This window comes from Balaenoptera physalus, assembly GCF_965194825.1.
Source record: "Balaenoptera physalus genome assembly, chromosome: 7".
Lineage (NCBI taxonomy): Eukaryota > Metazoa > Chordata > Mammalia > Artiodactyla > Balaenopteridae > Balaenoptera > Balaenoptera physalus.
The window spans coordinates 115,192,330-115,206,798 of NC_138886.1; the positions used below are offsets into that span (position 1 = coordinate 115,192,330).

Consider the following 14,469-nt stretch of genomic DNA (forward strand, 5'->3'; position numbering starts at 1 on the left):
CACAAATAACGTCATGTAGATGCCATCTGGGCTGGATCCTGGGAAAGAAGATTCTGGGCAGAAGGAATGACAGTGGCAGAAACAAGGAAGAATGTGCACAGCTGGTCTTAGATGCAGTGCAAGCCTCTAGCATAGATCAAGGAGTGGCAAGAAAAGCCATACACAATTGTTGGAAATGTTTCAATATTTTCTCTCTTCCTTAAGATACACCTGTTGCTCAGCTCCAATTACTACAAACATCATCTTTCCCAAATCACACTTTCCAGGTAGGTCTCCTCTGATCTCCCTGTTTGAAAACTGACACCTACCCCTCCATCCCTCACCAGGGTCCTGGGCACATTCTCTCTTTTCTGTTTATTCCACAGTGTGATAATTTACTTGTGTCTGTTTACCTCTGCCAGAATGTAAACTCCACACTTTGTGTGTTCTGTTTCCCAAGAGCCCAGAACACAGTAAGTGTTCAGTATGTTGGAGGAATGAATAACTTACTTAGGTGCCAACTGTACTGCGCTTCTCAAGATCCCCTACGGAATAGCTTTTAGAGGAAATGATTTTGCTGGAGACTCTCATACTGAAAAAGGTGGGGAGAAACAGGAAACAAGACTGGCAAGCGACAACTTCCAATTGTTGAGAAACGTGGCCCTTTCATTCACTCGGCTGTCTAAGGATGCAGAAACTCTGCCCACTTGATGCCCGGCTGGGCACCAGGGTAATCCAGTGCTCAGACATTTCATTTGTGAGGATTCAACTCTCCATCAGCAGGAGGAAGATGAGGACAAAAACAGAACTGGAAGAGGCAAGAGTTAAAGTGCAGTACTCAGCTCTGATCTGTTCGGCCATAAAAACATACTGATAAACCAGTGATAACTGTATCCTAGTCCAGTATTTGCTGCACTTTAATAAGAACTTTTACCCATCCCTGTGCCACTTCCCTTCTATCGCCTCTGATTCTTGCTCTAAATTTCAAATCCTTAAGGTGCTCATCAATTTCACTACCAAAAGTTGGTAGTGAGCCAGAAAGATCTGCGGGGCAGGAGACCAAGAATGGAAAGATAAGAGAAAGGGCTATTACAAGGTTTTACACGGTACTCAGACCAAATTGATAAATTTTTGATCAGAATTTAGGACATGGAAGATGGAATTCTAGATCAGCAGCTGATGGCAATTTTTTAGAGGAAATGGCAACCACTGAATTAACTCTACTTCTTAATCTCAATTTAACCACATTAATCTAAATAATCTAGAGGCAGGGAGAAACAACAATTTGCTACAATGACTTCCTGGAAGGATGTTATAAAACAAGCAAACAGGAACTGCTTATGCTGGTAGATGTGAAAAGCCATGCTCCAACACCTGCCTCAGACCTCCTAAAATCCAGCCATGGCCTTCAGCCCCAACACCAGGGGGAGTCCTGCTGAATCAGGGCCAACAAGAATCAGGGGAGGTCCCAAACGAGATCCACGAACCACCCATTCACCTGCCTTTAGCCTGGTACTTGGGAAGAATAATCCCTCCCTTTTTAAAGTGGGAAAACCAGCCTAAAATGTGAATATTTTAACATTTGCTAGCAGATTCTGCAAATGGGGCTTTGAAAATTGCATAACTCATTCTGGGATGTGGTTTTCTAAGGTCAAAATGGGGCCTGGAGAAGCCTCTGAGAGCAACTCAAGAGCTAAAGAAAGTCCTAATTCCTAAGGGAAAGTTCCGGCGGTATTATTTGACTAAAACTGTTACTTGGTTTGGAGCAAGACAGAGATATTGATGAGAGAAAAAAACTAAATTCCGGACTTACACCTGTGTTATCAAAGGCCCATAATAAGAAATGTGTGCTTTCTCTTCAGAATACAAAACTGCAGATCTACCAAAATTTTGGGTCATATTTGAGGTGAAATGGTTTCAATCAATTATCCTTTCTCTGCTACAAAATTAAGAATGCTCAAAATATTTAATCCAAAATTTTAATGGGAAAGTAGTGCCTTCCAGTATTGAGAAATTTAAAACTCTTGTTTTCCACCCTTGGGAATGGACGTACAGCATATAGCAAATGAAGTCCAAAATATCTCTCAAACCAATTTCATCTCATTTAGTAATTTCATTCTTGCTTTCAAGTTCCAGTGAATACAGAAAGCAGGTGTCTGCCTCACTCATCATAGCCCTGGGTTTAATAACTCAAAGTTGGGTCTCCTGAGAAAAAGTCTCTACGGAAAATACTTAATGTAGAATATGACAAGCTTTCCCTAATGAGCAATTCAGTGAGAATTTTGCAACATCCCTGGAGATAAAGGGAGGTACTTTGGAGTATTGTAAACCATGACTAGAGATCACTGACTTCCTCTGAACTTGCCTACAAGCACCTGTTCAGGAAGGAGACCGACCTTCATCTTAAAGCTGCCAAAGGAAGAAATCTCAGTATCTTTCTTGGAAATTCACTCCCTGACACATATTTTATATATATATGTCACTTAGCAGAGTGGCTAGCACATAAGTAGACGAGACACAAAACTTGGTATTGTGTAGCTTATACTTTTCTGAAAAATGCCCTTCCGGTGGGGGAAGATGAAGTTGATCACTCTACGGCCCACACATCTCGGAGTCATCCTTAGTTTCTCCTTCTTCGGGATTCTTTTCTCCGGTTCTTTTAAAGCTAATTAATAAAAGTAGTGTGGTCACACAAGACCATTCAATCTTAAACTTTAATATCAGAGATAAGCAGAAATAAAAATGTTATAACCACTGCGTAGTTCCTGGTCGTATAAGTGTAGAATTTCCTGCATGTTGATGACTATTTCACAGGTTGAAAAATCACCTGCAAAGTAGTAAAAATGATTTCCTCAAAGTTTGTATTGTAGCAGATCTTTGCATTATCAGTTCGTTTTCACACAAAACTACTGGCAATTTGTCTGAGACACTTCCAACCACTGGTTGAAACAGGATACCAGCTATCCTTTTAACTGCTACCCATAATAAGGTTATGACAACGACTTCCATGACACAGCAGTGCTGAAGTAATTATCTACACCTTCCCAAACTGTTCTCCGGCACCCTAATCAGTGTCCTATGAGTTATGGGTTGTGGGATAAACAACTGGGACCTTAATACACTAATATTGCACAGAATATTGGAATTAACATTCCAAGAAGCAGCAGCTCCCAGCCTTCCGATTTCACAGACCAATACAAAAATTTTTAAATATCTTTAGAGAACTAACTTGGGATGGCAAGCTTTTCATTTTTACCAAATAAGGGCATACAGTAGACAGGAGGACATAAAAGTTTAAAGGCCATTTCTTTTTTTTTTTAACTGAAAAAGTATTTTGAAGTCCTTACACTGTCTTTGCTTTTCTTTTTCCTATTTTGCCTCAGATCAACACCCTTCCTCTGCTGGTCATTCAGGAACTGAGGATAGACTTCTAGTACCAAGCTTGACCTTGCATTCAGGGTCCACGGGTCACAGCTCACACACACTGACCCACACCACTGCTAATTCCAGATGGGGATCTTTCTTTTCCCTTCAAACTACAAATCCCACCTCCACCCCATTCCTACTGACTTACTACTGCTGTTAACTTGGATAGAAAACGGTCACAAACCACTAATTTAGACCATCACATTTACAGATCTTTTTGTTCATTTCCTTTCCTTTAACTCACATATTTTATTTAACAAAAGTATCATTACTAAAAGCTCCTTCAGAGTACAAAGCTACTTTATTTGGACAAAGTTTGCTGCATACACAGAAATACTTGATAGGCATTTCCAGCTAGCCCAATCCCAAGCATTTGGTAATTACAGCCAAAAGTTTGGAAACTCTTACTGGAGACATGGACCCTGTTTACAATATTTTTATTTTATGTGGAATATGCGGAAAACAAACACACAAGAGCAGCTTCTAAGGATATTTGTACATTCCATGAGAAGTAAACATAGTATTGTATGCTGTAAAAGTTTACTCAAAAAAATAACTTCAAACTCTTAGGCTTTAAATAATGAGACCGTTTAAGTTTAATTTTATTACAGCAAGAGTCAGAATATTATATACAGTATATACTCCTTTACACAAAACACATTTGCTCGTGTTTCTGAAAGCTACTTGTAAAAAAAAAAGTGTTTAGAGTACTATCACATTTTGAAAATGTCAGGATAATTTGGTAATATTTTCTAAGGGTTATGTTACTTTGTGTATTTTTTAAAGTAAGACATACCTGGATGGCCAATGTGGGTTCATGTAGGTAACCTCAAATCTGGCATATTTTTGGACAAATCTCGCTTTCAAAATCTTATTGACGTGATCATTTTCTCCACACATGATTTGTTTTACTAGCATCTGGGGGGAAACATATGGATCTCTTCGACTATCTCATTAACCCTTGACTCCAGGACCTAGGCAAGCTCACAGAGAAGTCAGTGGGGGCTCGTCCTGTGCCTGAGGCAGGGTGAGGGTTCGCTCCTGGCCTCAAGAGGCCTGGGTGGTGAGGGAAAGGGTGGGCAGACACACCCAGCTGAGCATCGGCACAGAGCAGACGGCCAATGGAGACACCTGTCAACACCACAGCTAAAGAGCTCTATTTTAAATACAATACTATGAACTTTTAGAGGCAAACCTTAGAGAGCCAAGATTGCTGAGTCTGGATCTATTCTGTTTCCCCACAGGCAGGGAAGGCGATGGAAATGCAAGGACACAAGCAGACTCCTTCAGAGGAAAGCAACGGAAACCTCCCATCACAGGCAGAAGAAAACAGGACAAGAGGGAAGAAGCCTGGACAGTGCTGTTATGATTCTATCCTGAAGGGCTAAAATTGGGCAACATTTAGAAGAGCTGAAAAGGAAATGGAATAAAGTTACCTGGGAAGGAGAAGTGGGATAGATTTAACAGATTCTGATCAATTTTGGAATGCTATATGCTCAACGTTTTCCCCACATTTAGGTCAACAGTACAGAAAAAAAAGAAGGACAGAGAACAAGCATCTGGGCACAGATGAACTCAGTCTCCTCTCTCAGGGCAGGTGAAATTGGGAGGCACATGTTTTAAAAGTCCAAACACTATATTCCAAAAGGAACACAGAAACACCTTTGAATCAGAACACATGACGTCTAACTTTAGTTAAGCTGAAGGACCCAGGCTCCCTCCACCAGTGTGAAAGATCAAGAGTCGACTGTACTGACGGCAGTGTTTTAGAGGCTAGAGTTGTGTTTTTCTTACATTCAAGATATATGTTATCTGTCTACAGGTCCAATTCATAAAAGACATTCAAATTATGTTTCACGTACGAAAGTAGTGAAGTCTAAGATGTTTCCAGAGTGTGCTGTGCTGTAATCTGATGATGATCTTCCATCTTTCTACTCGGTCCCAAAATTACTTCCTTCAGATTTCTTGATTTTTCAAGGATGACCTTCTCAGTGAAGCTGTATTTCGCAGAAAAGTCCCAATGAATGCCATAACAAGCAGTTGATCTGAGATTCCAAAATGCAGATTAGAGCCACTCAAATGGAATTTTTTGTCAAAACACGTTTCTAATAAGATAAATCAAAGCATCCCTTCTGTGTCAAAATATGAACTGAAGGCAGTTTTCTCTAAAGTTATAAATAGATTAATAAAATTCAGAAATAATCATACACGCAGGAAACTTGAAAGGAATAAAGAACAAAATATCTAGGAATCTCAACAATTTTCCTGAAAATGTGCTACAAATTTCAGAGTCACAAAATAACAGAATCCCAAATTTCCAGTCATTATGTTAATTTGAAGTACACATTTCACACCATGAATGTGATATCCTAAAACATGAGAAAAAAAAGTTACATTTAGGTAGAACACCTTTATAATGATTAAAAATTTTAGGAGAAATACGCTCATTTTTAAAAACAAAACATTAATATTCAACTGACTATGAAATAAATGCCCCTAAACCAGCAGGAGGTAGGTACTACCTAGGAGGGCTGTCCCATGCCTCAGGCCCTAGTCTTACCATTTGCACCTTTGGGGCAGCCCTTTGCAGAGTTTTTGCTCCGTGACATCACAAAGCTCTGGACTGCGGCTTCAGTTCACTGTGTAAGGCAGTAAGCATCCTTCAGGATCTGGCGCTCCATTCAAAGGTGACAGAGAACTACAGACGGAGAGTGACAACAAAGCTGGAGCAAGGTCAGAAGTAAAATGAAGATGGTCTTTTAGATCAGGGCTTCCTGAATGACAACCAAGGGCCATCCCTCTACCCTCAGAAATTGCAGTTTTGTTGGGGAAATGATCCACAGCTTTCTGCCGGTTTTCAAAATGGGGTTTAAAACTTCCAAAATACAAATAGCCATCGTTTGAGGCTCACTTTCTCTGTGTGCCCCTATGTACTGATTGTACCCAAAGATCTAATCACCCCTGGGTAATTGAGTCAATTTCTGAATCCTCACGGTGATGTGCAAGGCCGTGAAGGGCAGAGATCCAAGAAGGTACAGACCTTCCCATGAGACATACACACTAGAAATGTTATTGTAGTAAAACTTTAAACAAATTTAGGTTTTATTTAGAAGTTTCTAGAAAGCAACCATCAAACACTGATTATATTCATGCCATCAATTCTCTACTATGTTCAGTATTCTGCATTATTTTCTAAAGTTATACAGCAGGGACGAAAGACCCATTTTTATAATATTTTCTCTAATATTTAAGATATTTATTTTGAATTAAGCTAATCTTTGAGCTACATGCCCATTCATAACATACCAGAATAAAATAAAACTCATTGTTAGGAAATGCACTGATATTTCCCAAGATCACCTGCCACTATCCTTAAAATACTGCAGCATGCCAGTGTGAAGTACCCAAATTAACATCGGAATGCCTCCTGTCCAAGGGATTTTACAGGCTACCTCATAACCTCCAGGAAACTAATTCCCTGCCCTTAGTGCACCTTAGCTTAGTTATATAAGAGCTTACCACCCCGACCCCATCCCCACCATCATTTTTATTCTTAAGCTCTTAAGTTTTCCCCTCTCCTGGGTCTCTTTCATTTGTACTCACAGTGTTCACAGAATCTAAGAAGGTCTTTAAAATATTCATTCCAGTAGGGACCAAGTTTTTTCCTGCCTAATTCCTTTAGGGTATATCAAATGCCTAGGCCCGGTCAATACTGTGGCTAGAATTGGCTAAGAGGAAACACCTCTATTGACAAAAGTATCACAGAAAGAGAGTTTTTTAAAAGCCAGTTGTAATGGGAAAGCAGCTAAATAGGTAACACATTTAGATTAAAATATAACTTGATTTTTAACAAATCTATCCGATGTTTTCATTGTGCCATTTATTAAATATATATCAGCCAATTCCTCTTTAACCAAGCAAAGCAAGGGAGGAGGGGGGAGGGTGCAGTTACAGTGTAGTTTATTTAGCTTCTAAACACCTTCTAATAGAAATGTTATGAAAACTTCTGTTCTACACCAATTTCTGTATTACTGGATAATCTACCAATAATAAAACTTGCAATAAACAAATAATTAACATCCTACTGAGCTACCAATCTCTATAGTTCCCTGAATTCTACTTATCCTTTCCCTTTAATCCTTTTTCAAGTTGCTCTGAATAAGGTCTTAAAAAAAAAAACAATCTTTCTCCAGTTTTGGTCAAAAGGATAGGGAGGCAATCATATTTGACCATCAAAATAACTACCCACCCAGAATGTTCCTCAAGTTCCTAATCCCAGCAGGAACAGGCCAGAGAAGATAACCACCAAGAATGGAACTCCAGTCACCCAAGCACTGATTCTCCTACCAAATACGTCTCCACCCATTTCTAGGGTCAAGAATGACCTACTACACATTCTGGGTCTATATGAAAGTAGCCTGTAGTTTTAAAACAGTGTACATGGAATATAGGCAACTTTCAATTTTTTAAGGGAAACAGTCCTTCTTGGAAAGTCAGGTTTTGTTCCTTCTCCTTTTCATTCACACAGTCTGCCTCTTGGCATTTTCCTTTCCAAATTTATTCACTCAACAACAGGGAGAGAGGAGGAGGTGAAACTGAGCAGCTCCTTTCCCTCCTCATTGGCACTTCCGTCCCACATAATAATATCTAACTTGAAAACTGGCAGCATTTTGCCACAAATGTATCTGGATATATCGGATAGAATTTGCATATTCTGATATAGACCACGTTGAGGCCATTTCCAGGTTGAAGTTTTGTAATTACTACCTTTAGGACTGTCACCTGATGATTTTTTTTTAATTAACAAAAAAATATGGAACGCTTCACAAATTCGCATGTCATCCCTGCACAGGGGCCATGCTAATCTTCTCTGTATCGTTCGAATCTTAGTATATGTGCTGCCGAAGCAAGCACTCACCTGATGATTATTTCATCTTCTCTCCTCCTGATCAAGAACTACCTCTGATCTAAGTAAGCTACACTACAAGGTAGGCAGGCAAAGAAGCTGACCAAACTGGCATGGGAGGATTACATAAACTGCCTGGGAAAGTATGAGGTCCGTGAGAGCCCCCAAATCTTCAAAAGATAACTGTCTCCAGAGTATGACACTAATCATGATAGCTGAGAATTTGAGACATGCATGCTAACTTAGAAATACAAAATTATAATACCTATTCTTTTATATACTTTTTATCAAATCTATTGGTTCACCTAGAAAGTCATTATATATACAAAAACAACAATTTCCAGAGTTCCTAAGTATTTCCAACATATTCAACTTAGGGATCCAAGATTCTGAACATGCCATCACCAAAAAAAATTGCAAACCTAAAAAACAAAAAGGAAAAAAAATTAAACAATGTCAAAAGGAAAAGACTTTCTTAGAAAAGGTCAATATTTACTTTTATAATTTTCAAAACATTTTAAAGTTAATTTTTTTCTCATTTACAGTTATACGCTTGTAAGTCTAATATTAAAGTTTTGCTTAATAACAAGGCAGTTTACTTATAACAAAATAAATATTAAACTATACTCATACACATTACCTATTTAAATATTTACTGGGTCAAAATATCTTCATATTTACAGCTTCAGGCTTTAAAGTGGTATTAGATTTGTCTTTATTTTCTTTGAAAAGCTACCATTAAGGTAACAGACATTCATATGCATAAATGAAATTACTGATTTCATTCTTATGTAACTCATACCTTTAGAAACTATGTTTTAACCAGTTTGTAGTGGTTAAAGTCTTTGTGCTTCTATTACATTAACTTTTAGCACATGAAATAAGAAAGATGACCTTCAAAGTTCTTGTAACCTCAAAAAGGGTCAATCTAGATAGGCTTTATTTGAAAAAGAAAAACAATTTTGTTTGGGAAAATAAAAGAAATGAGAATTTCTAAAAATAAAAATAATCAGTAATTCTCATTAAAACATTAATACACAAAAATGAACTATATGAACAACTCTTCTAACTACAGGCTTAAAAACCATGCTATTTAGACCAGCCTATTTAATTTTTCCATAGAAAATCAGGAGTTCAGAGTTCACATTTCCAAAAGAAGAGTAAAACAACAAATTAAGAGATAAGATAAAACAAGGAAACAACCTATTGTACATTGCTTTTCTTTAGAACAAGGCTAGGCTGAATTATCTAAGTATAAATTGAGGTCACAGATATATAGTCATTGCAATCCGGTCAACCAAAACAGTGCCTGGATTTACATAACATGTGAATAAGTCTATTACCACAGAAAGTCAAATACATGAATAAGAAGAATATATTTTATAAATTTTAAGTCACTCGCAACATCTGAGAAAATACTGTCAGTAAAATACTATTTGTAATACTGTTTTTAAGAAAACACTGTTTGTAAGGAAATGAGGTGATGTTTAGAACTATATTACAACTGAGCCTCTAGAAGAGAACATGAAAATAAGCATGACTTAAAAAAATAATAATTATTATTATTGTTGTCAGTTCCTTAGAATCTGCCCTCTGCAGTACTCTCTGGAATAGGATGACAATTTCATTTTCTCAGCACCTCATCAATTAAACAAACTGATGCATAATTTAGACTAAAGATAAGTACATTTATAATATTATTTTTGCTATTAATGCTGTTACATGTAGTACAGGAAATGAAATATCAAGAGCCACTTCTTCTGAAAAAGTGGCTTAGTATAAAATTCGAACTTGAGCAAAGAATCTACTGAAATTCTATTCTGGGGGGGGGGGGGTAGAGGGATAGTGATTGCCTTATGAGCACCGCTATATCAACACATTTAACAGGACATGGTCCATTGGAATAAACTTAATAAAGAGAGCCACTACACTTCCTGAAAAATGTTTTACTATAATAGAGTACTGTTATCTTCAACTATAAAATATATTTTGAACTAAGATACATGTAATAATTAGAGTTTAACTGATTCAACTAACATTCTTAATGGGCATTTTACTTTTTAAAAAGTAAAAAGCAAAAAACATACACATATATAAAACATCAAAATTCTTTATGACAGAAAAGCAAAGCTGTGGCAAGAATCCTTACTTCCTACTCTGAAAACCTTATTAAGCCCGTAGTCCCTGTTAAGAGCAAGCTTTACTGGTTTTCAAAGGAAAAACATTATTTCAATCTGCAAATACCTAATGGGCTCAGGTGCTTTCGTATAATAAATATTTTGTTGTTACTTAAGTAGCTCACAAGAGCTCATTTTTTTTAAAGTTATGTTTAAACAACTCTAAAAGGTTTAATTAATTGTAGTTTTATATAATTAATCCTTTTGTTATTAAACACTTGAACCAGTTTAGTTAGAATGGCAGCATGTTGTTTAATACCTTTTGTTCACAACTTAAAATTTTAAGCTTAAAAAGAAAGGAATTGGGGTAGGAGAGGAGACATGGAAAAACATGAAGGCCTCTCTTTGTCTCAGGCTTTGCCATTACCATTCTGTCTGCAGTGGTTTCAGGACGAGGCGATCGCACACCTTCTAGCCAGAAATCAGATGGCCTCAAAACAACCTCATTTCAGTCTTAGGCCTCATGTCTTTCGCTTAGAGCTAAAAATAAAAATACATGTGAATGAACAAATGGTCATGAAATGAAACCTCGAACATGACACTAAAATGTAAAATATTAGAAGGCATTATTAATCTCAGAAAAATGAAAATGTACACATTTCCATCCAGAGTATCACAACTTTATTTAGAAAGTGTGCTCTTCTTACCCTGTCAGCTTGCTGGGTATAACAATAATGACAATTTAATTCCAAGGTGGTTCAACAAAGCCAGAGTAATATTTTATTAATCTCCTGAGATTATGAAACATTTATTTATTTCTTACAGAGTTAAATATAACAATATCATTAATGAAGCTAATGATGTTAGACAGCAACTTAGCACTTCTTTACGCACATAAACCAAGGCAAGAAAGTAAAGTGTAACGCTGAACCAGAACAATGATCTGGCCCTAAGAAACACATTTTCGTGTATTTAGAACCCCTAGTTCCAACAGTGATGCTAGTAGTAAGTGAAAATTAACCTGTTTCTACAAAGTGAGTGTTCACTCATTCCACAAATATTGAATGTTTCGAAGCACTGGAAGTCAAGTGCTGAATATGAAAGATGGTTCCAAACCTCAGCGAGTGGGGTCCTAGCCTTTTATTTCCTAACTTTTTGTCTCGGGTCTGGGCTATAACGCTAAGGGGACAGAAAATAAGGATTGCTGTTTCCATGAGAGGAGGAAATCAGTATGTATCACACAACTGAATGAGACTGTAGGACTGGAAACAAAACCCACTCAGAAGCCCAACGCTCATGCTGCAAGTGAACGCCAGTCACCAGTTGGTCTCTTTTCGTGTGAAGCTTGTGTTTTCAAAACCCTACATCAATCCTGAAAATTAATTATCCTTCATTTGGAGAGCACTGGTGGTTTCAAACCCAAGTATAAACATCTCAGACTATTTTGTAAGGTTATGTCAGCCAAGAAACTTTAAAATCACTTAATATAATAGTATTTCATTCACCTGAAGCCACAATTTAAAATCAGAAATTCTGCTGCCAAAGTTACTTAAAGAGTTGGCCTTAACTATAGTGTAATGAAGACAAATATCTCATAAATTTTTTATACCATTCATACCAATCCATTAAATTAAATAAAATACATAAATAACCACTAGAGTCTATACTAACATTGTTCAATGTTTTTCATTTCTCTGCTTGATCTATACCAATGAAATTCTTTGTGTAGGAATATGGTACATTACCAAAAAATATCAAAATATATACACATGATTCAATTTAAGCTCTATGTTTGTCTTAAATCAAGGGTCTATAAACACATCTGAGTTAGCTTATCTTCCTTCATTTTTCATGTGAATTCCAACTAAATTTAATATCTGGACAACTGGTACAAAGTTAAATGGTTTGACTCTGAAGTTTCTAGGTCTCAGAACCACACTTTAGAGGAATAAACTGTAATTTACACTTAAATATTTAGAATAAAGAAGAAAAGAACTGTTTTGAGTCATACCTAGGTTTAGGCTATGGCTTGCCTCAAGTGAAAATATTAAAAACAAAATCAATAAGCTCTGAAGTTCATTTCCCACTGATGTTCATAAGATGATTCTATAAGTTTTATATTGTGATGCATTCAAATCTTCATCAAGGAAAACTGCATGCTGGTCTTATTTGTAAACAGTCAATGTTGTCTCCTTTATCATGTATGTCATAGATCCCTGCTTTTTTCAGTTGCAATAAATTTCAAAGAAGACATAAATAATTGATAGATACACTTTTGCTATAAGCCTTAAACATTCACTTACCTGTAAATTCTAAATCTCTGTCTTACATCAAGAGAACCCACAGTTCTTCTCAATTCATATTTGCTAGCATTCTTTGGAAAAAAATGAAAAGTAGCTGCCTCTCCAAAACTCAGATCTTTCCCTTAAGCAACTTTTATCCTCGTCCATACTATGTTCACAGTTTCATTTCCCCCCTTTGCTTCAATCACAGTATGTTTTGTTATACAAGTTACAGTTCTATCACATTTCCTGAACCAATCCATCCAACCCAGAGAATGCAACAACAACAAATATTTGACCCTATTCTTTGAATTCCACATTTTTCACTACTCTCACTTTGGTCAAGACCTTTAATGATAAAGTAGTGAGATTTTAATACTCAGAAGACATGCTTTATAGCTTACTAAGGCAAGTAATTTTATACTCAGTCTTGTTATATTAATCATAAAACTCCATTTGTCACTTCAAGACTGATACATTGAGGTCTCCCATTTAATAAAATCAATGAGTGCCAGTAAGTTAATTATAAATTTCAACAGGGCTTCCCTGGTGTGGCGCAGTGGTTAAGAATCCACCTGCCAATGCAAGGGACACGGGTTCGAGCCCTGGTCCAGGAAGATCCCACATGCCGCGGAGCAACTAAGCCTGTGCTCCACAACTACTGAGCCTACGCTCTAGAGCCTGCGAGCCACAACTACCGAAGCCCACGTGCCTAGAACCTGTGCTCCACAACAAGAGAAGCCACCGCAATGAGAAGCACGCGCCCCACAACGAAGAGTAGCCCCCGCTCGCCGCAACTAGAGAAAGCCCGCGCGCAGCAATGAAGACCCAACGCAGCCAATAATAAATCAATTAATTAATTATTTTTTTAAAAAAATTACAGTCTTGCTATATTATGTGATACCCACTATTATAAACAATACATGAAACTGGTCAGGCTTCCCAGTAAAACATCACTGAAGAAAATCAGCCTCCTAGGTAGGAGAAACAAACAATGCTAAAAAAAAATTTGTCCATTTAAAAATGGTCTTAACTCTATAACCCTTTTCACATTTGTTCCAAATCAGCACTAACCAGAGGCAGAATCCCTGAATTATTCAGCAGGTCAAGGAGGCACGTCTACCCTGGCACGACTAGATGCTGGCACTTGCAGGAACCCTCCACCCTCAAGAGTTTACGGCAAAGGGGCCTAACAATCACGATGCATCACTTCTCACTGGGAGCCATGGTGCATAACCACTGGCACGTACACAATTTTGAACATTTTCAACCTGCATTTTTTTTAGATATTAGGCCACTATAATTGAAAGTGTTGTGGAAATTATCAGCAGATTAATATTAATTTTACTTGAGCCCTCACTAATAGATTACAATTTCCAAACCCTTCTCTCTCTCCTATCTAAGGGTCCACAGGGATCTTCTTCTTTCTAAGGCTAACTCTTCCTCTATCACACAGCTCCTGTGGAATTCTAATCCTTCATTTACATCTTCTGTTTTCCCGCCAATGGCTCCTTTCCTTTTGCCTACAGACACATTCAGATTTCCTGATCCTGAGACTGAGGCACGATCCATTTCCTTGAACACATCACTGACTTTACAACGTCCTTCTTCCTCTTTTTCTTTACTGCCAAAATGCCAAATTTGAAGAGTGATCTACATTTGTTCATTCACTCAAAAATATTTCCTCAAAAGTGACTATGTACCAGAGCCTGGGGACACAAATTAGCAAGGCCCCTCCCTCAGGGAGCTTATGATTCCA

General features: G+C 37.4%; 1 protein-coding gene across 6 annotated transcripts in view; it reads right to left on the reverse strand.

Annotated features, from left to right (window-relative positions):
• Positions 1–3,825: 3,825 nt before the first annotated feature.
• XKR6 (XK related 6) overlaps positions 3,826–14,469 on the reverse strand; it is an 83,496-nt gene continuing 72,852 nt past the window's right edge. For 2 of the 6 annotated variants that reach the window (XM_082469034.1, XM_082469032.1), the window contains 2 exons: positions 10,856–10,968; positions 3,826–6,103 (listed from right to left, as the gene is read on the reverse strand). In XM_082469034.1, the coding sequence (XP_082325160.1) occupies positions 10,950–10,968 (19 nt within the window). In that variant the 3' untranslated portion in view covers positions 3,826–6,103; positions 10,856–10,949. Of the gene's footprint in view, positions 8,734–10,855; positions 10,969–14,469 lie in introns of all 6 variants that reach the window. The other 4 variants (XM_082469033.1, XM_082469029.1, XM_082469031.1 and 1 more) reach the window with 3 other exon arrangements.